General features: G+C 40.8%; 1 protein-coding gene across 2 annotated transcripts; it reads left to right on the forward strand.

The window, feature by feature from the left end:
* leo1 (LEO1 homolog, Paf1/RNA polymerase II complex component) lies at window positions 1-24,572 on the forward strand. 2 transcript variants are annotated; one of them, XM_084682453.1, is made up of 14 exons: window positions 1-157; window positions 400-536; window positions 781-1,043; window positions 1,147-1,352; window positions 1,755-1,859; window positions 1,945-2,039; window positions 16,043-16,187; window positions 16,278-16,366; window positions 16,443-16,537; window positions 16,706-16,840; window positions 20,985-21,120; window positions 22,571-22,763; window positions 23,508-23,605; window positions 24,280-24,572. In XM_084682453.1, exons 1-14 carry the CDS (start codon window positions 97-99, stop codon window positions 24,391-24,393), a joined length of 1,872 nt encoding a protein of 623 aa, XP_084538579.1. In that variant the 5' UTR covers window positions 1-96; the 3' UTR covers window positions 24,394-24,572. The 2 variants fall into 2 exon arrangements, with proteins under 2 accessions (XP_084538579.1, XP_084538580.1); XM_084682454.1 differs by having other exon boundaries at window positions 37-157; window positions 403-536.
* The last annotated feature ends 1,287 nt before the right edge of the window (window positions 24,573-25,859 follow it).

The raw sequence follows: 25,859 nt of genomic DNA on the forward strand, positions 1-25,859 counted from the left end.
CCGGAAATGCGGTCCTTAGTGAGACTGGCTAGTTGCTAGAAGCAGAGCCAGTCTACGTACATTCTCTGTTGCTCGTCGGCTGATTGTATCATCAAAATGGCGGACATTGACGAACTGTTCGGGAGTGAAGGGGACAGTGACAATAATGAACAACGAGGTGTATTATCCCCCACATACCGAAATGTTCTGCAATTTCTTCACGTCAGCATTTTTTTCTGAAGTCTATATTTGTAACAAAGACGTTCTACTGGCCTAGCAAGCCAGAAGCAGATAATTGAGGTTGGCAGATTGACCCTGGTTAGACTAGGATAGTAGCCTACGTTGCATTCTGGTTACTGAATTAGTGTGACAGACTTACTGTGCTTGTTCAGCAACAGAAGGTGTGCTTTTGTTTCTCAGCAGTGGATTCCGTCTCTGGCTCGGGTTCTGATTCAGAAGATGAAAGACCCCATTCTGCTAGTAACGCGTCTGGCAGCCATAGCGAAAGAGATGAAGATGATGAAGAGGTTCAGGATGCAGGAAAGCCTAGCAACAAGGTGGGTTCAGTGAGAAGTTAATGCATGATATTAATATGTGTGTACTACTCTACAACATGTAGGCTACTATCACAGGATCTGTTCTTCGAATTACTGGTTGGTTGTCAGAAAAGTTGAAGATAAAATAGTAGTACAGTAGTTTATAGAATTGTTAACATCGAGGTACTATTGTGTCCTCATCAGTTTTTCATTGGTTCATTTGTTAATATCAACTTTGCAATTCATTGATCATACCTTTAATCAGGAGCTGTTTGGAGATGACAGTGAGGATGAGCCTAGTAGCCAGCACAGCCGCAGTGACAATCAGTCTGAAAACTCAGGCAACCGGTCAGATGCCAGCATGCATTCAGAGCAAGAGGAGAATGACCAATCAGATGCTGAACAGCGCAGCGGGTCTGAGTGTGATCATCAGGAGGAAGATGGAGTTAATAGATCAGAGGGGGCAAGTCCTATCTCTGGAGCAGGGAGCCATCAATCAAGGAGGGATAGTGCTCGGTCAGACAGAAGGTAAATAACAAAGATGGATCAGTGGTGACTTTCAGTCATGACTTTACTAAGAGTAATGTCCCTAAATGCTGTGTTTGACAGTTTTTCATTGATTATTTCGCAGTGTGCATAGTGACCCTGGAACTCCCCAATCAGGACCTGGTACTCCTCATTCAGAGGGTGAGGGCTCAGGCAGGGAGAACCAGTCAGAGGATGAGAAGTGGGGGGCCAAGAGTGACCAGTCGGAGGATGAGGAAGAGAAGCGACAGCAGCATTCTGATGAGGAGCGAGAGATCTCTGATGAGGGTCACCGAAGGTCACCCAAGTTAGGTACTTGAGGATTTGTGATTAACTTTATTAACATTGGTGAGCTCTAAGGTTGATGATGAATGCACTGTAGTGATCATCAGAGGAAGGTCATTGTGAGTAAGACAAGCAATACAGCTTGTGTTGGATAAGAACAAACTTGAGTATGATAGATGTTGTTAAATACATGTAACAAAATATGGAGCATACAAATGGTAATCAGTCTGTATAAATTGATCTTATTAGTCTATGGTTTACTAAGAGCCATATCCTTTACATCTTTCTTAGAAATGTTCTTGAACCTGTCTGCATTCCTCAATGTAATGAACTTTTAAGCAGGCCTCATCTATCATGGGAATCAATAGTGTTTTGTCTGATGATATTGAAATGTTGTGTGTGTGTGTGCACGTCTGTGTATTTCCAAAGGGTCTGCAAAGGGTAGTGATAGCGAAGAGGATTTTATCAGACAGAAAACCAAGAAGAAGGCTGCATCCAATTCAGATTCTGACAGTGATGTTGGATCAAAGAGAGGTAAAAAATCTTAAGGCCTAAAAGTGTTGGATAAGTTATTCATGGTGTAATATGAGAGTATAACATTTTCCATCCTCCCCTCCAGGAAAGAAGCCAGCAGCAGATGACCTGTTTGGAGAGGCAGACGACATCTCATCAGACAGTGATGCAGAGAAGCCCCCTACTCCTGGACAACCCCTGGTCAGTCTTCACAGCATCAGTTACCTAGACAGACATACACCCAGCAGCAGCCCGGGATGTCCAGTGGTAGGGATGGGCGATAAATCAATAAAAAAGAATATTGAAGTAATGACTTCCCTCAATAAACATATTGTAACATTAATTCATTTTCGATAATGTCGATAGAGAATAATTAGGAACAGCAGTCCATTTAATTTCTGTGATGCAGCAGAGTTGCAGGGAAATGGTAGCCTATGCTCACAAAAATATACTGAGCACCTTGAGTGGAGTAGCTAATGTTAAAGGGGTCATTGATTGCAGAACCGAATTTACCGTGTCACAGTTGAATAATGACAGTTCAGTGGGTAAAATGGACATACAGTGAACCTCAAAGTCCATTGACGCCTCTTTCCTATGCAAATCTTACAATGAAAAAATGTAGCTGTAAAACGGTAGGTTTTGAAATAGCCACCAAAGTCAGTTTGGTGGCTCCACCTCTTTTGCCTCTGGTCTTGTACCTTTGTCACGCCCCAAAATTTGCTGCGCGCTGCTCTGTGTACTTCCACTGAATTACAAAGAAGCATATCGAAAATGGACTACGGTGGTAAATGCAGTGTTCCAAGCTGTACAGGGAATGCTGACACTTTTCAGAGTCTTCCTAAGGAACCAAACACTTGATGGGCTGTGATGTTTGTCTATGAGAAGATTCCTGTCCAGTTCGATCCTCAATTACACATTTGCTCGAACCATTTCACAGAGGACAGTTGTGAAAATCTGGGACAATGTAAAGCAGGATTTGCTAAGCTGCTGAAAAGAGGTGTTGTTCCAACCGTATGCTCATCACAAATGCAAGCTGTAAGTATGATTTTGTCGGAGTTAGCCTATTAGCAATGCTAATATCTGCTGTATCTAGCATAGGTAAAATGCTAAATACGTTTCTAATAGGGCTGCCACGATTCGTCGACTTCATCGATGACGTTGACGCTGAAAATGCGTCGACATCAATACTTTAAATCGCTGCATCTATTTTTTTATTTTTTATAAAAAAATACAAAAAACGCTTCAATTCATTATAACAAATGTTCTTCTTCAATATCACAATCTAATTGGTGCTTGCATGACGTCAATCGTTGTTGGCTCAAGTCATTGGTCGGTTCCAACGCTCAAATATCATGGCAGCTGCAGCAGAGTCCGATTTGGTTCCGAAACCCAAGTCCCCAAATACCCGAGGCTTCAAAAGTATGGGAATACTTCGACTTAACGCTATCACCAAACAATAAGGTGGTTTGTACACTGCAAAGTTGCAATGGCATACCACAGCAGCACTTGCGCTATGCACGAGCACCTGAAAAGAAAACATACAGGCGCTATACTGGATGATTGACTGCCAGAAAAGGCTAAACCACCGTTGTCTGGTGTTGTCTATTCATGTTTATTAGGGACGGCCTTTTTAATATATGTTGTCATTGTAGCTGCTAAATACACACATTATTAAAGCTATAAAGTAGTCTGCCTGCTACCTTAGAGTTTCCATTGAATAAATGTTTACGTAGGTTAGAATCTGGGTTTATTCTACGTTGGTTGATAGGATGGCTCTCAAAGGTTAGCTTTTGCTATTTAGCTAACTTGTTAACCGTAACCATGACGCGTTGCTAGGACAATGGAGGCATATGAAGTGATTTAACCCTTGTGCTGCCTTTGGGTCACATGACCAAAAGGTTCATAACGAACCATCGTTGTGTTTACCCAATTTTACCCAATACAAAAGCAAAAAAAAAATCTTTCTTTTAACCTTCGCAATGTGGGGGGTATGAGACAGCCAAACGGTTAAAAGAAAATGCTTCACTTTGTTTTTGTATGCGGTAAAGTTGTTGCAAACAACGGCGGGTCACAATGACTGATGGGTCAGAATGACCCGAGGAGAACACAAGGGTTAAAGACGTTAGCCCTACTCCGGCTCTAGTGTGTGGTAAATGTAGACTACCTGGTTCTTAGATAATTGGCGAGTATCGCTATCGAATCATTACCAAACTGGCATAAGCACCAGCCCAGAACCACTACCTTGGAATTTTTGGTTTAAAAGGGGTGTGTTCGTGTATGTTGGGATATGCACCTTATCTAAATATTTTAATTAATGTTGATCGTTTAAACCTACAGTTTTGCAATTTAATTTGCAAGCTATGTTTGTCAATGACAAATACAGTTTGTTGTTTTCAAAATAAAATTAACTGAAATGTTTTTTTTTGGAGGAGGAGAATTAATCGTTTAGATTAATCGACTAATCGATAAAAGTCTACAGACTAATCAATAGAAATAGTCGTTAGTGGCAGCCCTAGTTTCTAAACAAATCAACATACCTAACTTAGCAAATGACTCTAGCTACACTAGCTGTAGTCGGCATTAGGGTTAGGTGCTAGATACAGGATATGTTAGGATTGCTAATAACTGTTACCGAAAAATCATACAACAGCTTGCGGTTGTGATTAACACGTAAGGTAGGAACGCACCTTTTCAGCAACAGCTTCATCGCAAATTCTGCTTTGCATTGTCCCAGGTTTTCAAAACCATCCTTGGTGAAATGGTTGTCAGCTTATCTACTCCCTCTACGTCAGGCTCTCTCAATCCTGGTCATTGATCCTGGTCCTTGGGCCTACTGTAGCCCTGCATGTTTTCAGATGTTTACATGCTTCAAATGACTGGGTTGTCAAACCAAAGTTGGAAGCAAGATACCACTAATAAGTGTCCTGCACCTCCCTCACCTGTTACTGAAGGTCAGTCACTGCTGCTGTTGCTAGCCAACCTTCACTGAGAGGATTTTTTGAATGTGCCGGAATTGAAAAATATTCATGTATATTTGAGACCACACATTGGGGAGGGGTCAATATTATTCCTTTGTTAATAATTCATTACACAAAACGTTATTATATTAAATATGAATCAAAAATGATTCACACCTTCACAAAATCCCCACGCTCAACCCAAATCACACATTTAACAGCCTATACAAAATGTACACACCATTCAAGTCCTATCTGGTAATCATAAGGTTGAAACAGCATACCATGCTTCCTTGAGGTTCATTAAAAACTGCAAAGCTCTGACTCATCACTGTGAGTTATACTCTCGGGTAGGATGGCCAGCTCTAACCACCCGTAGGCTCTGTCATTGGTATGCCTTAATATATAAGGCCATTCTTGGTCTGCTCCCATACTATTTGTGTGTCCTTATAAAGCAGAAGAGTGACGGGAAATACTCTCTGCAGGACTGCGTCATGCTATCTGTACCATATGCCCGTACGGAAATTGGAAAGAAGGCTTTTCTGTTCTCCGCACCCTCGGCATGGAATATGTTGCAAAATGTCTTGAAACTTAAGGAATTAATCTCGCTTAATGCTTTTAAATTAAAAATGAAAGAGCTAGAGACAGATTCCTTAAAATGTAAATGTTTTTAATGTACCTGGCTACAACACTAACTCCCAGTGGCGGGCCGTGCATTTCACGCCTAGGCCTTCAGTGACATCATACTTAGTCCTACCTAAACTAACACCTCACAATAGCATCAATTTGACACCACAGCTGGAGAAACCATACAGAATCACACTTACACATTACATCACCTTAATATAGGCTAGTCGAGCAACACTTAATTTCCGGAGCATTGAAAATCAAAAAGCTTGCACTCAAAATTAAGAGTAGGAAACTAAGATCACGGACACTGTCAAAACTCAAAAATAAAAGGCGATGATTAAGAGATGAGTCAACAAAGTTTGTCCACTAAAGTCCACCAAAAGTACCCGAGCTTAAACAAGTTTGTCCAATAAACTGCGCATTATCGCCGTTTCACATAAGTCACCAACGAGACGATAATGAAACAAACTATTCATCGAAAATCAAAGTATTAGCATCTGTTTTTGAGAATATTTGAAAACAATTGAACATGTTGGCGCAGCTGTGACCTGTGAGTGAAGTCATTAAAAATACAAAATTAAATGCTTGCACTTACCAACACGGATCTTCTCCACAGCACCAATTTGAAAATAAAATCCATCCTCCTTTCTTTTTTCAAAAAAACTTCAATGGCTCTGCTGTAGAGTTTATCTGTGCATTTCAGTTCCATCAAAAGGTCCTTTTCTATGGACATGGAGGCTAATGCTGAGAGTCGTGTCTGTCCGGTCGTGTTTCTGGCATAAGTTTTAATTCGCTTAAATGCAGAGAATGACCGCTCAACAGAAGCAGTGGACACAGGGATAGTTACAGCCAAACAGGCCAGTGCATAAAGTTGTCCCATACTCTCACTCAGATTTTTGCTCCAAAGAAAATGATGGAGATCAGCGGGACTTTTCCCTTCGAAATCAGTCATGGCATACATCACAGTCAGTTCTGTTTTAAGTCGGGGAAGGTCAAACAGTGTTCCGTGGCTCTGTGTTAGGCTGGAGAAAGCTGTTTGCGGGAATCTTTTCCTGTATGTCTGAAAGTGTTGGGGGTCGAGAAGGGAGAGAAACATCAACATTTCGTGGTCGTGAAATCGATTACGTATCTGGGAAAGAATGTTGTCCAGAATGCTGATGTGAAGTTGTTGGTAGTGTGCACGCAGGTCGCCTTGCGCCGCGCCCTGACCTCTGCGCCAGCTTGGACCGCCCGAGATGCTCACTGTTTCTTCATATATCTCACTGAATTTGCCCCTAGCTCGCTCAACTGTGTCACAAAACTCATTTACCCCTTGCCATGCAGAATTGAACATCCAATGATTTTGTCTGCAGTATTCCAAAAAGCACATCAGCATACTCAAAAATCCCATTGAATGTGTTAAGCAAAAAACAAAACTCAAAATCATCCAGACGTGCATTAAATCCATCTGCACAAAGCACAGTGTCCTCGTCATACTCATTATGGTGTTCCAAGATGTGATCAAACAACTCCTTCAACGCAACTCTCTTCTCAAAGACTTCATTCACCAATCTTGATGTATATTGCCTCCGCGTTGGCGCAACGTGAGGAAGACGCCGTTTGCACAAGTCATCCAGTAATCGAGTGCGTTTCAGGGATCTGGAGAAGAACGCAGCTAGGCCATTCAGGTTGGCAAAAAAGACCTTGCACTGTTTGAGCTTTGAGGCCCCTTGAGTCAGAACTAAATTAAGACGATGTGCATAACAGTGAATGAATAAGGCCATAGGTGCCCTCTCCTTAACTTTGGCCTGCACTACATTTAGTCCAGATGCCATTACTGCTGCGCCATCGTAACACTGTGCCACAACTTTGTCCAGACAACATTCATATTCTTCAAAGAAATTGAAAATAAGAGCGGCAAGATCATCAGCCCGCTTGCCACTGGTTACATCTACATATTTGACAAAACGCTCCTTGACACCAGTGGCCGTCACAAAGCGCAGGACGAGTGCGAGCTGTGCCATGTTACCCACGTCTGTGGTTTCGTCAACCATCACAGCTACAAAAGGGGCCTCTTTGATCTCCATTTTGATCTCCTCTCCCATCACTTCAGCAATAGCATAAATGAGGTCGTTTTGTATTTTGCCTGATGTCCCAGTAAACACCCTGTTAGTGGACAGGAGGTAATGCAAGTCTGGGTCATGTTCAGCAAGAAAAGAAAGAAGCTCCACATAGTTACCTCTATTTGAGGACTGGGGGGTTTCATCGTGTCCCCTAAATGATAGTTCCTGTTTTCCCAGAAACATGACACAATCCATCAGCCTTTTCAGTATCTCCCTGTTTTTTTTCACCCTTTCGTTGTGGAGCTCCGTTTCCTTGCGCACCTGTTCGCTGAGTTGCAGATCCACTCGGGTGTCACCAAACGTTTTTAAATGCACCATAGCTTGTAAGTGCCCAATCGTGCTTTGATGTCTTGTTGCAGCCTTGGTCAAACAAGCTAAGTTGGCAAATCCAGTGTGGCTCCAAACACCAAATCGATCAGTTCCAAGCAACAAGCATTCCCAGCAGTATAATTTGCAGCGTTTCTCTGAAGCTGTGAGCCACGGGTACCGTTCATAATTGCTAGCTTGAAAATGCCGGACAAACCCCTTTCCCTGCTGGGACAGGCTACTTAGCATAGGGATTGGCCGACCTCCTCTCACAAGGTCTAGCTTTTCCTGAAAGGTCCGTCTTGAAAATGGCGTGGCAAGTATATCGGCAACCAAATCTAGTTCTTCTACTTCAGCCATCGTGGGTTTAAATTTGTTTTAAACTCACAGCAATAAACAGCAATGTGTGACAGCAGTTGAACGGATCGATCTCTCTCGCTAACGGATTGTCCTCTTTCAGGCTTTCACGAGTGCTTATCCAATCACAGGACACGTACATAAAGTTTAGCGTAAGGCCTTCTAGCTGGCCTTGGTGTCGAAGACTCGAGATCTGATTGGCTATCGCAATTAACCGTCTCCGTTCACTTCCAGCGCACGGGAGCCTGCTCTCTTAATTCTGAAGGCCTCAGGCAGATTTCATAGAACCTGACAACACAAGCTAGCTGAATTATGATTGGATAAAAACTCTACCACGATAAACAACACTGTCAGCAGCTCAACCAAGCGGATATATAACACGACACGAACAGAACAGACTACGGAGAATATTTGTTGTTATTTATGTCAGTGTATTTATGGAACGACATTAAGATGGTCGGGGGAATTATGAAGAAAAAATATATAACCACAACATTTTGTAATAATTTAATTTACATATTTTTTGAGTACGTTTAGGCCAGCAGAGAAGGCCTTGCAGGCCCTGACGGCCCGCCACTGCTAACTCCTATATTTTGTCTCCTTTTCTATTTTTGTAACTATATTTGTATGTATGCTGCTGGCTATCTTGGCCAGGTCTCCCTTGAAAAAGAGATTCTTTATCTCAATGGGTCTCTCCTGGTTAAATAAAGGTTATAATAATAAATATAGCTGCAACCAGCAATGCGGGTTCCTCCGCAAAATGGCAAAATATTATAAAAATGTACAATGAAGAAGCAAAAAGACTTCATGTTTGGCCAACAACAATAGGCTGAATGGGGATTTGAACTTGTGAGCAAAAGGTTACAAGTCAGTCTCTATCCTCTCTGCTACACACCAACTGTTGAGATTTTATGAATAGAAAGAGTATTACCTTTGGTCAGCTTTGGGACAAAAGTTAAGAAATTGTCTAGATTTCAATGTCAAATTGCACATGGTACTACTTCAGAATGATGTCATCTCAAAGCCAATAAGGTTTGAAAAACCATCAGTCAAAATTATATTGTATTTATTGACTCAAAGATATTGAGGCAATGAGGACATTTACATAAATACAACCCTTTCAGCTGTTTTTTATTGCATTTCATATTCCATTTCACCCTTTACAAAGACACATCTGCCCACACACAACTTCCATCCATGCTGTTTCCCTCTCTCCCAGCACAGGTCATGCCAAGGCAGAAATGCTGCAGCGGCCACATGAGGTTTAGGGGTATCCCAAAGACATGCCTCCCACAATTGACACATTTTTCCCAAGATGGCTGAAAAACGGCAGATATTGTAACTCTTCTTGAGTTTATCTCTTTCCAGAATCTTAGTCAAAGCACAATCAACAATAGTCATGTGGGCAACCGGGCCAGGGCAGAGCTCATGCTCAGCTCCTTGTGAGAATAGCCTATAGCAGTACAGCAGCCGACTCTCTGGTCCTATTAAAATACACAACATGCACAATCAGGGTGACCAACAAGATTATATTAACTGATAAACAATAATATTACAAACATCTAACTGAACAAACACAACAACTGAAATCCCTCGCACGGCTGTTGTAACCGCACTGTTTTCCACAAGTCTTTGCCTATTTGACATACCGCACTGCATTCTGGGTACCCAAGGGGCGCTGACGCTGATTATCTAGCTGTGCTCCAACTGTGATTTGAGTATTAGCTTTGGTCAGCAGTGGGACAAAGGTTAACCCTTGTGTTCTCCTCGGGTCATTCTGACCCATCAGTCATTGTGACCCACCGTTGTTTGCGACAACTTTACTGCATACAAAAACAAAGTGAAGCATTTTCTTTTAACCGTTGGGCTGTCTCAGACCCCCCACATTGCGAAGGTTAAAAGAAAAAAAATATACATTTGCTTTTGTATTGGGTAAAATTGGGTAAACACAACGATGGTTCGTTATGAACCTTTTGGTCATGTGACCCGCAGGCAGCACAAGGGTTAAGAAACGGTTGACATTTCAAGGTGAAATTGAACATGGTATATCAGAATGATGTCATCCTGTTTAACTAAACAGATAATCAAAATGATGACTGGGCAAAAGACTGCAGCTGGATTTGAACCTGTGACCTTGCAGTCTTAGCCTACTGAGCTATTCTATTCAAGCTTAATAAGATTTGGCTGAAGTTTAAACAGCTGTAATTCTGCGATTTTCTGAGATATCAAGGCAGGCAGGGCAGTCCAGCTGGATGAAGCTGTCTTGGGGGCAGGGCTGAAGGTAGAGAAGCTGTCCAGGTAGGGAGGGGTAGTCCAGCAAAGGGTCTGTGCTGCCTTCAGCATTCTCTATTGCATCTTCTGTTACACTCAGCATCCTCTCTTGTTGCCCTCATTATGCTCTGTTGCACTCTGTTGAGCAGGCCTCTGCATGGCCTGTAAAAGTAAAAAAAAGGGTCCATGTCAGTGGTGAAAAATAAAGCTTTTCCCATCTACACTTGATAGACTTCAGTTTTGACTGTGAAATGCAGTGGCAATACTTGAACTTGAATCCAAATGTGTTGGAAACCCGTGCAAAGTCACTCAAAACACAGGCTCTAGCAAGAGTATTTAGCTCTAAACTGGTCAATATATACACATCTGACGAAAGACCAGCTTGACCTTTGTCTGTAAACAGGGATTCTGACTGTCAGACTTTTAAATAGGCTGACCGAGTGAAATTAGCCTGGCTAACGTAGGTCGCTTTCTCAGACAAATGACAAATGAAATAGGCTTGTTTTGAAAGATCCTATATACTGGCTATCTTCAGCAGGCTCTTGTCTACAAAAAGCAGCCCTTCCTGATGTTTTAGGACTAGAATTTAGGGAATTACGATATTGTTTACACACTGCCAGTGAGTGAGCGAGCCGAGTCTGTCACTGAGGCAAAACAATGTACCCCCGGGACTCAGTCTCACTCCACTTGCAAGTTTTTCACAAATCACAAAAATAATCGGAGCATCTGGCTACAAGCACAATTCCTACATCTCCTAAAGGCTTCCTTCCTCGAGGTTTAGTAACAAACACATTTTTGGTGTCGACCGAACTGTAAAATGGTGAATTTATGAACATGACGCAACCTAAACATGGCTGCCGCCTAAGCCTATGCGGTCTCCCTGGCGCATAGGCTTATTAAAGACTTTCTCGACCCAAATCAAAATTCTGAGCCGACAGGTCTGTGGGGAATCGCTTGTTTTCCTAAAAGCTACCCTCCTCTACCTTTTTGATGAATTCGCCGAGATGCTAAATGATTCAGTAATTACACAGAGGGAACATTTTCTGTCACTTCAAACTCACGATCTAAAGGTCTCAAAGTGCTCAAACCTTCACCATAATTCAAGAGTAGTGTACTTTCACGAACCCAATCATTGATTCTAGCTTAAAATGTGTAAAAATAGGACTTACCAAACGTGGCTGCCTCTGACACGGCTATCAGGCGATTCCAGTTGAAAACAACAATGGCCTCTGAAAAATAATTTATATTTGTAAAGGCGAGCTGCGATTGGAAGCAAAATGAAACAGGAGCTAAAGACCAAGGGTGGGGGCTTGGTCAGCAAACCATTTCCAGAAAGGATGTGTGTGCGTCTCAACAAGCTCGCGCGTGTGTCAAGTAGGTTGTTTTCCCGCTTTGCGCTGTATCGCACAGCATTTTCAATATGCGACACGCGCGACAAGGGATGAAAATGCTGTGCGACACAACGCAAAGCGGGACAGGTGGTCACCCTAGTGTCAAGGGGCAGGATGAGTCTGTGAGAATTTGGAGCGCGCAAGGACTCGAGCAATTCAATTGAATTCAATCATATATTGACATACCTAGGTGAAATTGTTTATGGTACTTCAGAGTGATGTCGTCTTGAACCCTATTAGGTATGAAAAACAATCAGTCAAAATATTTGATTTATTAACACACAGATATTGAGGCAATGTGGACATTTACATAAATACACTTCTTTCAGCCATTTTGTATAGCATTTCTTATTCAATTCGACCCTTTATAAAAACATGTATTCTACACATCTGGAACAAATTTCAAGTCGATTGGATCTATGGTTTATGAGGAGAAGGGTTTTGAAGGTTGTACCAAATTTGGACAGTACAAGAAAATTCATAAGTCTGACAATATGGGTCCTTTAGGCTTTTTTGTTCCCCATGAGAAATAAGGAATGAATACCCATTTTCAGGCATTTTGGAGTAATGGGGCGCTGGGGAAATCACGTAGACTTGGGGCGTGTATTAAAGCGCCACCTATGGGCGCACTTGGCCACTAGCCGTCTGGGAGTAATGAGTGACCTGTTGTATCATTGGGCCAAATTGGAAAAAATCGGGTCTGGGACTTTTTGAGCTATTGGACCATTTAGCGGAGAAATATAATAATAAGAAGAAGAATAAGAATACTAACAAAAACAATAGGTTTTCTTCCTACCGGAGGTGAAAATATTATAAAAAATGTCTGGGAAAAAAAGGGAACCCACTTCTTTAGCAGATTAAAATTCTAAATGGCGGGGGGAAAAAATTACGCCATAGAGTATTGTGATTTTGCTTTGATGGGGAATCCAATGGTATGGTATTTTTGAAAAGAGACCATTGAGTTCAGAAGTTGCATGTGTAAACACTAAGGGTGTGACAATATATTGTTTAACAATATATCGCAATACAAAAATTAAACAATATGTATCGTAGAGTTTAGGCAATATTTTTACAATGATGTCCGTTTGATCCTATTGGTTGAGCTACCAGCACGCAACCTACTCTGCACCTGCATCATGCTTGCATTCATTGCATTTACAAAAATCGCTTGATCTGAGTTAACTAAATTGTATGTACAACAAAGAACTAGAGAGGGTACAATTTCTGGGGAAATTGTAGGGTGTGCTTGCTTGCTTCAGTTGCAGGTGAGTTCGTTTTTCCTTCTAGTGATATTTTCAAACATTTAGCCTACTCATATTGCATAATTCATTAAGAACACCCTTTGAAACAAGGAACCCCCTTTGAAACAAGCTACTATAACAACGTTGTCACTGGCAGTATTTCAGATGGAATTGCGATTCAAATAGTACCGTCTGCTAACTGAAAATAAGCCTAAAAAAGTTCTATATTAATTTAGGGAGACATGGCTAATTTAAAAACAGTTTGCTAGAAGCAAGCTAGCTGCCGTTGCTATCCACACTCCACTGATTGTTTGAAAGCGCAGGAAATTAGAATGTTTCTTTTGTAAGGGATAATGTATAGTAGACCCGACAGGGCGAACAGGGGCTTATTTCACAGATAATGACCGGCGTTCTATACATTATCCCGCTTATTACACGGCTACTTGCCAACAAAAATAACTTAACACAGTGTCTTTTTACAATGTAATTGTTACCATTCGTATTTTTGATCAGCAGAGAAATAGTTCGCCAAAGTCGTTGAACTTCATAGACTTTGAACATTATTTAGGCTTCAAATCAGCTGACGTCGCTAAGCAGCAGAGTACGCTGGGGTTGAAAAGTTACCGGACTACTTGCGTAGTGCTACGAAAGACGTGAATCCGAGGCAAAAAGGCCATTTCCCTTGACAGCCGTCAAATATGCATAGCAACGGTTAAATATGAGAAAATTGTTCACCGCAGAACGTTGGGAAGCCCCATTCAAGTGACTGGAGCATTCTACTGCATTAAGAACAGCCGTGTAAAAAGACATAATAAAGTTTAGCCATAGCTGTGGCATTGAAGACAGTACTGTAGTCTACTACTACACACTGCCAGTGGGCGAGCCGAGTCTGTGACTCTGAGGCTAACGTCAAAACAAGATGCGGTCTCACTCAAATTTCAAGTTTTACACAAATAAGAAAAATATGCTGACCCGCTGGCTGTCTTCGCAATCGCCAAATCTTTAAAACACGTCTGTCCATTTGGATGTAGAATTGACCCTCGTACGAAATTAAGAAAATCACCAGACGCAGATCGACAACACTTGTCGACGAGTGTCAACACTCGTTGACAACACTGTTGTTGCTGCCGCAATCGTCAATGGAGGCTGACGGGGCTCCTACATAGCAAACAAATCAAAGTTTTTACAGCAGCCTACATTAAACTATCACCACCTGGCTGTTTTCGCAGTAGTCATATCGTCATAACATTTCCCTGTCTGTTTTTTTGTGTAAAATTGAACCATAAAATTAGCTACGAATATACTACTATGACGCTTTCTAGCATGGCTGCCGCCTAAAAGACTAGGCGGTCTCACGGGCGACCCGCACTCGCTTACATTTCAAAGACTTTCACAACCTAAATCAAAAATCCGAGATTGCAGTTCCACTCTAAATCGCTTTCTCTACAAAGCCAAATTGTTGTGATTTTTTGTGGGTGGTATTTTTCACTCGTAATCCAAGCTCCAATTTGCGAGCTAGAAAGTCTTATCACGTTGTATCCATGCGTCGTTGCTAACGTGTGTTGACGTGGTGACGTAGCTTGCACAGATTACCCTTCGTCGACAAAAGGCACTTTGTCGCCACAAAACGTTGTAACCTCCTAAACTGTGCAACGGAACGTAAATCCAAATACAAGCAACTCAATCGCTACCAAGACGAAATGTTTGACACCTAGGTTGTCTGTAGTACAAATATTAACAAAGTTTTAGGGGGGCAAAAAGGAGGAAAGCACACCCCAATTATTGAAAATGTTTAATGTTTTGGAAATAAATCAGTTAATTGAATTTCGGTTAAAAAATATATATATATATATATTGTGATACGTATTGTATCGTGAGCTGAGTGTATCGTTACACCCCTTGTAAACACACCTCCAACTTTGACCGGTTGGTGGCGAGACATGAAACACACACAGATTCTTGGAATTATAGTGTTTGCCTGTGATTCAGCTGGTGATCAGAATGCTGGTTAGTTGATTTGAAAATAAATGGATTCAATGTTGTCAGCTGTTGACCGCACATTCTCCCGTCAAGTTTGTTTTTTATAAATAGCAACCTTTGCGTGGGAAGTGGCGTACGCACATCCCGTTTTGTCCCGTTTTGTGCGTACGCAACGTTTATAAATGAGACCCCTGGCCTTATCGGTGTTAGCTTGTAAATGACTATACCAAAAAGACTGAATTTGTTAATTGCCAATCCTCATTTGATGCCTAAAGCAATGGAAATCAGGCTAAACTGCAGTTTGTGTAGTCTACATGGCCACAATTGTAGCTAATAACCTTCCAGCTATACTGAAATGAAATTAACTTTTAATATTGTTTTTCTCTAGCATTGCTGGAGAAGCTAGTATTTCATTCAAAAAGAAAACCCCTGCTCACTGGCATTATTATAGGTCATAGAGTCCGCTTGTCTTTAATGAATTGTTTGGTTCTGAAATGGATCTCAAGATAATTGTGGGACAAAAAAAACACAGGCAGCAATTCCTTGCAATATATTAGATTGATTTTATTTTTACATAGGAGAATGTTTATTGTTTTTAGTATTTGCATAAAGGGCACTGATGGACTCCCGCAATCTTCTGTGTATTTGAGTGTACAGCTTGGATGTAGTCTGCAGTGAAATAAGCATGTTTGGAAAATTATAGGAAAATACTGTGGTTTATGTCTGCGTATTGAACAGCAGGGGGCATACCAAATGGTTCAATAATATACCGTATATTTTTGCATCCCTATTGTTCTCTGGAACTGTTCCTCAAAGAGTGATTGTGCTCAAATCTCTTCTCTTATTTAACCCGTTATGGAGGGTTGATTCATTAATGCATCCATACAGTGCTGTTGACTCAGCTGTTCTAATTGTGTGTGCATTTCTGTATGTTGTTCTTTATGTTTGTCTCCCTTCGTACTTCTCTAGGACATCGAGGAAGGTATGGATGGAGAACAGGCTGAGGAGGAGCCGGTCCCAGAGACTCGTATTGAAGTGGAAATCCCAAAAGTTAGCACAGATCTTGGATCAGACCTGTACTTTGTCAAACTGCCTAACTTCCTGTCTGTGGAACCTAGGTGAGACGTTCAAGTTCCATAAACCCACTACAGTAATAGCGGTAAACAAGTGTAGGTTTGTTGTTTTAAACATGTCATCTTCCTACCTAGACCCTTTGACCCACAGTATTATGAGGATGAGTTTGAGGATGAAGAGATGTTGGATGAAGAGGGTCGGACTAGACTCAAGCTGAAGGTGTGTCTCTTTTAATGGTTTTGTGAAGGACTACGAATGAGTGTATCTGTATCTACTAGTTTTATTCTCTGGGCAGGTGGAGAATACTATTCGATGGAGAGCGAAGAGGGATGAGGAGGGGAATGAGACACGCGAAAGCAACGCTCGCATCGTCAAGTGGTCTGATGGCAGGTCAGTACATACATAGGTGTACATAGAATAACATAGAATGTATCTGAGGTTGAATATCATAACTGCCAAGCACATGTTAAAATATAACTGATATTACTTCTAATTAAATCAGTGTACCAGTGAGTATTACTGATCATTGTGTTACTATTTCATTATTTTATTCCCCAGCATGTCACTCCACCTAGGGAATGAAGTGTTTGACGTGTACAAAGCCCCTCTACAGGGAGACCACAACCATCTATTTATCAGACAGGGCACTGGATTACAGGGGCAGGCTGTGTTCAAGACCAAACTCACCTTCAGGTAACATGCACACATGAAGACAAATGTGACACGCTTTGGTGAAAAGGGCATTCCTTATTTATTTCTAGATGGCGCTTCTTGCACGCTGCCAAATTCTTCGTCAATATGTCATAAATGTCTGTGTTGATAGTCGGTGACTATTTAATTAGAACGATTGTTGTCTAGGGTTGGGTATCATTTGGATTTTTAAGATTCTGATGCCAAACCGGTGCTTTTTAAATGACTCCGATTCCTAAAAAACTGAGAAATGAATTAATGTAAATTTGAAAGAAAAGAAATCTATAAATGTCACTAAGTTTTTCAACTAACCATTTTGTGTGATGTTAACCACATGTACATTTTTCAACCCAATGCGTGTTAGCATGCATTAGCAAAGTAGGCCAACTTACGTTTTTCAAATGGTAGGCTTACATCATATTTGATATGGAACTGTTGTTGGCAGTGTGCATTCAATATGTTTTGAGTCACCAGGTACTTTGATGAAATACTTCCATACCACAGATTTATTTGCCTAAAGGATTAATAACACCAACTGTAGACAAAGTATGGTAGTGTTTGTAGTTAGGTTAACAGCACAATTCTGATCATGTGCTGTGTGCAAAAAAAACACAGATTAACAAAAGGGAAAACATGAACACCTTTTTATTATTATATATTTTTTGAGTTGCTTTATTTGTCTTAAATAATATGATCTACAATTTCTGTAGAACATTTCTTTACAAAAAAAACAAATCTTAGCCGAACAATAGCATATCGACCAAATCATTGACCAGTCGACTGAGTGGGGACAGCTCTACTAAATACAATCCTGTCTCAGAGGTCCATAGACAATTTCTTGGACTTCATGGCTTGGTTTGTGCTCTGACATGCACTGTCGACTGTGGGACCTTATATAGACAGGTGTGTGCCTTTCCAAATCATGTCTAATTGAACTGAATTTACCACAGGTGGACTCCACTGAAGTTGTAGAAACATCTCAAGAACGATCAGTGGAAACAGGATGCACCTGAGCTCAATTTTGACTATCATGGCAAAGGCTGTAAAAAATTATGTACATATGAATTTTGGTTTATTTTTAATATATTACAATTGTAATATCAATTTTTTCACGTTACCATCATGGGGTATTTTGTATAGAATTTTGCGGGGAAAAGTATATTCAATCCATTTTGGAATACGGCTGTAACTGAACAACATATGGAAAGTGAAGCATTGTGAATACTTTCCGGATGCACTGTATATGTGCCAACAAAATTTGCAAAAGTTGTCCGTCTTTTTACACCAACTGCAAGGACAGATAATATACAGTGAACAATATGTCAAAACAGAAGCAAACTCCATCCCTATTTCCCAACTCCTTTCAGTAGGCTATCTTTCTAGCGCAGTTCCCATGGAAGTGTATCAGCCTATAATCTATCTTGTACTACCAGGAATCTGTGCGTGTGTTTGTGTGTGTCCATACAAATTAGAATGGATTTAGTTCCCACTATCAACTCAAGAACCGGGCACTCCAAAGTTCATATTTTGCAAGTGTCCTTTTAATAATCCAACGGAGTGCAGTTGTTGTTTGGATAAGCATTTCGATATAAAATAATGGAGAAAACAATTGCCGTCAGTTTGGCTTACTCTGGACTCAGCCATTTTGAGTTGACTGTGCTGCACCAAGTTAGCTCTCGTGAGCCAAACAATATGGATATAGCAAGCTGAAAACAGGCATAAGACATGAAGAATATTATTTATGTCAGTGTGATACAGAAAATCCAAGACTATTTCACTGATGAAATACCGGCTAGCAAACAAAAAAAAATGCTGTATTTAAAGTGGACGGTTCATTTCAGTAGATGTATTATCCACAATTGTTGCTTTGTAGACTAATGGCTCTGGACTACAGTTCAGCCTAGAAAGACAACAGGGATTGGATCTTTATTGGTTTTAGTCATCATCACTTGCTGGGCAACCTTACCATTGGCAATTCAGAAATACAGTTTTGGGTGCTCTAGCCAACTGTTATTTAGAAGCGATTTGCTTTTACAGATAACCAATATAATACATTTTTATCAACATAACATAAACAATTGATAACGTAGGAAACGGCAGACAAATAGAGGCGACATTATCCTTTGCATGAATGTACTAAAGCATTGGGAAATTGGTTGAAAATAATGAGAAATTGCTTTTATGATGTGCTTAAGTGACTAGAATAGAAATGACAGAGAATTTCAATTGTGATCTGAGAAATATAGGCAGGGGCGCTGTATAGGGGAGAAACATTAGGACGATTCTAAGGGCCCGTGACTGAGAGGGGCCCCAAAAAATAGAAATTATCAAATAATATAAATATATATTTTCTTTTTCATGGGGCCCAAAATTCCTGGCGGCGCCCCTGAATATAGGTACCAAATCCACAGAAGAACTGTCATCACCAGCTGTATCACGGGCAGTTCACTATCTACACTCCTCAAAAAAGGTTTTGAAACGTTATTTCGGTCGTTTATTCCTTCCCTTCAATAATATTGTATTTCATATTGTTGGAAAGCCTGTCGCAAGTCAGCCAACATGTTTGCGTTGGTCACTCTGGCATGCCCAAGCTGATCCCACTTGAAGCTCAAAACGAGTGAATACCAACAGAAGAATATTGCAGGGGATTTTGGCAATTTTTTGGGGACCGCTACCCACACAATTAGCTCTCTTGCTCATTCCACGAATGCACAATCCTTACAAGTTGTACCTCGTTGTAAAGGTGACTAATCAGGCTTTCCTATGATCTAAAATACAATTGTAATTATTAAAGGGGAGGAATAATCGACCAAAATAACGTTTCAGAACTTTTTTTGAGGAGTTTATAATTTCAGATATACGTGTTTGTCACTGACATAATTGCGGGCATTGTGCCCCATCTATAAGCGTGAGGTCTAGAATCTTTCACAGGGGATTTCTCTGCTAGAGCATTCCGGGTTTACCAACATTCAGATACGTGTCTTCTTCAACTATTTTGCAGATGTCAATGTATGACACAACATTTGAAAGCTTACAATCTGCACATTCATAATCTGTAAAAAAAGATGCAAAATTACCTTGGCTGACTACGGGCCTTTTTCACCAGAGCGTCTCACATATTGTCCCAGCTAGGGCTAGGCGAATGTATTTATTTTAATACTTGCGGTATTTCATAATCTACCTCCTAAATGTTCCATGCCACGGTAGGTGCGGTAACAAAATATCCTCACTCAACGCTAGTTTATTATGTTGCACTGCTGTTAGGTGCACATAGTGACACTGTAAGGATGAAATCTCTTAACAGGTAGACCGGACAGAGGCACGACCTTTGGAAAAAGGTTGACTCGGGTTTTATTAGCAACAACGTCGGATCATGTCACCAATCCACAACAGAGTGGCTAGCATGAGTGAGAAACATGTCTCTCAGATGGACATTATATACATGAGCTGGACAGTACAAATATAGTAACCACCAAAACATGTCCTTAAACAGTACACATTCCATGACTTAATGCACAGGGAAAACAAAAACGGGTGGTGTGGTCATCACTCAGTTTGTACTATTTTTTGCATGTTGCTCTTTCCAAAGGTGAAAGTTAACTTTCTCCAATATATGTGTATTGTCTGAGGCTCACTGCGTGACTTCTTGACCACAGCAAGAGACAACCTCACATATGTATAGAAAATCTGCATATCAAACACAAATTATCAACAAAACATTTATTTTTATTCCATGAATGGATAGTTAATCAGCCAGCTAGCAAGCAAGCTGAATGTGTAAAAACCGGGAAAAACAGGTCTTCAAGACATCTCTTGCTGTTCATCTGTTTTCAGAATGTATTTGTACTTCTTTACACAAAAGGAGGGACATTTTGAAGCTGTTTTAATGTATAGGTCATTATGCAATGTTTTTATTAGTCTTGCCCACTTGAGTTCAAAGTGGGCTGTATGAGGTAAAAAATGGAGTTTGACTCCCAGCCAGCAGCAGCAAGACCTGGACAAATACTGAAGCCATTACCAAAAAAATACAATAACACATTCCAGTACAATCAGAAATGTACCGAAAGTATTAACGCCCTGATAAACTGAAAGGTACCTGGTTGGCTGGCTGTGTAGATTTGTCTAATTTGTGTGTCTCTGTTTGTAGGCCCCACTCCACAGACAGTGCCACCCACAGAAAAATGACTCTGTCTCTGGCTGACCGTTGCTCCAAAACTCAGAAAATCAGGATCCTGCCCATGGCTGGACGTGACCCGGAGTCCCAACGCAATGAGATGATCAAGGTCACATACACACACATACCCCCTTTGTCAGTTCTACAGACCCTGATGATCTTACTTCCACTTGCAACAATTTCAAAATCTAATGCACAGAATTACATTAGATGCCCAGTCTACACAACCACCAGGTGGCACATGGGAGCCTGTAACTGAACAGGACTGACCAAACATACATTTCAACAGTAATTCAGTTCAACAAAATATATTTAATATACACATCTTATGAGAGCCATATTCTTAAGACGGTTGCATTAATTTCGAGGATTAAATCCCAGAGTCCTAATGGTGCATTCAGACATGCAGCAGCGCAGCACTTGGATGCTCTGTGTGAGTTAGGGCTGGGCGATATATTGAATATTAGCGATTATATCGCTAAAACATTTACGCCAATGTAACATTTGAAAGTGTTGTAAAATGGAATATATATATTTTTTAAATCGATATACACAAGTCCTTGTGTTGCTTGTGTTTTAAGCAAGGTGACCAGACGTCCTCTTTTACCCGACCATGTCCTCTTTTCGAGACCTAAAAAATGCGTCCGGCAGGGATTCCAAAATTGTCCGTTATTTTGCCTGTTCGGATATTTGTGTTTCTTTGGGTCTTTCACAAACTATTACGTCCTTACAAGTTTAAGAAAGGGTATCTCCCTTAAGTTCCACCTTTGTGCGCGAGCTCTGACTGTAGAGATAACTGTCATTTTGCATTTTGATCAGATAGTGCGTAATGTATGTTTTCTATTGCCCAGAAATTTACTAATATTTACCTTTAGAGTTCTAGTCGGTCCCCAAAGCATAAGTTATTTTCCCGAAACTGTAGCTAGCTAGCTTTAGTTAGCTTCCGGGCTGCAAAAAAAGTGTTTCTAATGTGCTATAAGCTGCATCAAAATATAAGCCTCACAAACACAAGAAAAATGTTAAATCCGGGGTATAAACCGTGGCTTTATTTCCAAAAAATACGCTAATGCAACGTCTGCAATTGGTTATGGGTTGCTTTGCATTCGCCTTGCTGTGAAAAATGTGACTTGTACAGTGGCGTTTTACTTTGCCACTTAAGTGGCTCTATATTCTGTGGAAAATCAAACCAGTTCTTCTTAAACCAACTCAGAACCGGCACTAGCCCCGGCTCTAAACTAGCACACGGTTCACGCTGTCGGGAAAGGTGTAAGGGACGTGCTCGCTTTCTCTGTTGCTATTGTGAATCTCCTGCAGACTGGCATATTATTGTAGCTTTCATGTTTGCACGTAATCCTGTTTGACATTTGTCTGCCATGTTAAAATGTGTGAAGCAGTTTCAACATACACTGGTCCTTAATTTCCAGTTTGCAAAACAAGTTTAACATTTAGTACACCTGACATCATTGACCCAACTTTTTCCTGTGAGCAATAATCATATTTAGATTTGACAGTTTTACTACAGATGTAATTGATCTCCCCTTTCTTCTTGTTCCATGCAGAAGGAGGAAGAACGCCTACGTGCGTCTATTCGCAGGGAGTCCCAGCAGAGAAGGATGAGGGAGAAACAGCATCAGAGGGGGCTGAGTGCTGGATACTTGGAGCCTGATCGCTATGATGATGACGAGGAGGGAGAAGAGGCCATCAGCCTAGCAGCCATCAAGAGCAAATATAAGGGAGGGGGGGGCCTTAGGGGTGAGGACACACACAGTTACAAACTTCATGTTAGGAATGGTGTAAACCCCAGTAGAATGATGCAATGTGGTTATTGTTTTTTTAAATGCAAATCTAAAAAGTTAAAGCCTAAGTCTACATCTTGCAAAATCATCTTTTTCAATTTTACAACCCAAATTCAAAATTGAATACATTTAAATATCTCATATTCATTTGTACTCCTATTAACAAATCATTGCATATTGATGACACCACTTAGTGCATGTGAAGTAGATTCTGGAAAAAATTGTTATTGGATGACTGTCAGATCTTTGGCCCAATAGCATCACCCAACTCTTGGTATCGTCACTCTTCCATGATGAGGCAAATACATATTTCACTGTGTGTCTGATAGTTCCACATAAAACTATCTGCCTAAAAGTTATCAAGGGTCTGAAGTAAACCAGCACAAAGTAGTTTACACTTAATATATTACGATTTGCGGTAGGGATAGATCACCCCCCCCCCCCCCCCCCAAAAGAAAAATATTAACCAAAATTATCTTGCGTCTCAAATTGCAGTTAACATTTTTTACTTTAAGAAATACAATTATTGGTGAGCATAGTGTACCATGATGGGGTGCATTACCTGTTGTTTTCTTGCGTTTGTCAAATTGGTTTGTAGGCAGGTATGAATCATGAACATTATAGGTGTTGTATATATATTTTTTACATCTCCAACTCCTCCCCCCATCCCACCCCCCCAAAAAAAATACTCACCCTGCAGAGGAGCGAGCAAGGATTTATTCGTCTGACAGTGATGAGGGCTCAGATGATGACAAGGCCCAAAGGCTTCTGAAGGCCAAGAAGCTGGACAGTGACGAGGTAAGATGAGCAGAGTGCAACACTACCACACTACAGCAGCAGGGGATCACTGAGGCAGGGATAGCCGGGACCATTCAGAACAGGAGTTGTATTGTACATTTACATTACATTTAGTAATTTAGCAGACGCTCTTATCCAGAGCGACTTACAGTGAGTACATTCTCCCCGAGGCAAGTAGGGTGAAGTGCCTTGCCCAAGGACACAACGTGCCAGAGTGTAAACTACTTTGGCACGGATGGGAATCGAACCAACAACTTTCTGATTACTAGCCCGACTCCCTAACTGCTCAGCCATCTGACCCTACAGGCTCACTGCTTGGCCAGGGAGAGTTATACTCATTGCAACTTCAAATGTGGTGGAACAGTGAATGCCAGACCCCAGGGGACACATTTATAAAGGATTCAACAATAGTGTTGCCATGAAAACACAATCAAACTGTATAACTCTGAAGTCACCCCACTATTCAAATTGTAATAGTGATGTGCGTCTGTGTGATCCGGACCTAATCTGCAGAAGGTAGGAAACGCTGTTGGAAAATTGAAGATGTAACACATTTTAAGATAAACGCATATTAGAATTTCCCCATGACTTGGCAGGAAATGGTGAGGAAATGGCAAAGATGCAAGGGAGACCAAAGATAGTCTATCTCTGTCTTTCTCTCTCCCTCTCTGCAGGAAGGAGAGAGCTCAGGAAAGAGGAAGATTGAGGATGATGAGGAAACTGCCACCAAGAAGGCCAAGAAGTATGTAATCAGCGATGAAGAGGAGGAAGAGGAAGATGATGAATGAATGTTAATTTTTTTTACATATTGCTACTGTTCTGTCTATTCGGGCTGTATACGTTGCAGTTTTGGAATATTTTCCATGGATGACCTGAGTGCCTGTGTTTGTGTAACCAGCGCAACTAAGGATGACCTGTGTGTCTGTTGCTATGTGCAACTGAGGTAGGAAATAAAGAGTAACCAAAATGTAGAAGTCCTTTTTAATAATGCTAAAATCAATCCTTCTTACAAATTTAAACTTTTAAGGTAGAGACAGATTAAGGTGGGGGGATTAAATAGTTTTAAGGGCGCAAACAAGGAACCGCAGAGATACTACAGTATACTAGCCAGACTCTGTGGTACAGCCTAAGGCACTGGTATAGAGCTCGCAAAATTAAGCAACTTTTGTGTCTTACTCATGCAATTAATCCAGAAATTGGGGGGACAGTTCCAACCATGTGGGTGTAATTATTGCAGAATTAATTGGCTAGTGCCTATATGATGGATATATCCACCATGAAAAATCCATATAATATTACTACTACAGCAAGTGAACAGAGCATGCTAACTGAGTGCTGCTGCAGCTGTGTGCATTAGGCAGATGTGATAAGGAAGCAAATTGTGCCTCACAATGCAACAACCTACAATCCAACAAAACCACCCCCTCTCCCAAAAAACTCAAACAAATGTAGGAATTTTAATTTAAAACTAAAATGTCAAATGCAATAACTATTTTCTCCATGTTTCGTTCAAAAACTAGAAACACAATTTAGCTAGCTAACCACCAGATGTGACAAGGCTGTCAACTGTCCAGAAACTTTGCAGCACATTATTAGTGTGTTTGCTGAAAGCAAAGACACTACTGTTTTCCTGCATACTTATTATTAGGATTCCTCCGTCAGGAGGGAACCTATTGTTTTTGTTAGTATTCCTATTGTTATATTTCTCCATGATATGGCTCAATAGCTCAAAAAGCCCTTGGCCACATTTTTTCAAATTTGGCCCAATGATACATCGTACTCCCATAGGTGGCGTTATAAGCCACACCCAAAGTCTACATGATTTCCCCTGCACCCCATTGCTCCAAAATGCCTGAAAAATGTATAGCCATGCCTTATTTCTCATGGGGAACAAAAAAGCCTCAAGGACCCATAAGGTCCGCCATGATGGATTTTGCTGTACTGTCCAAATTTGGGACAACTTTCAAAACCATTCTACTCATGAACCATAGATCCTACCAACTTGAAATTCTGTATAGATGTGTAGAATATGTGTTTCTATAGGGTGAACTGGAATAAGAAATGCAATGCAAAATGGCTGAAAGGGGTGTATTTATTTAAATGTACACATTGCCTCAATATATTTGTGTCAATAATTAAATATAATTTTTACTGACGGTTTTTCAAAACTAATAAGGTTCAATATTACATCACTCTGAAGTATCATGAACAATTTCACCTTGGTATGTCAAAATATTATTGAATTACAGCTGTT

Source organism: Hypomesus nipponensis, chromosome 19 (assembly GCF_054491055.1).
Source record: "Hypomesus nipponensis isolate SF chromosome 19, ASM5449105v1, whole genome shotgun sequence".
NCBI classification, from domain to species: domain Eukaryota; kingdom Metazoa; phylum Chordata; class Actinopteri; order Osmeriformes; family Osmeridae; genus Hypomesus; species Hypomesus nipponensis.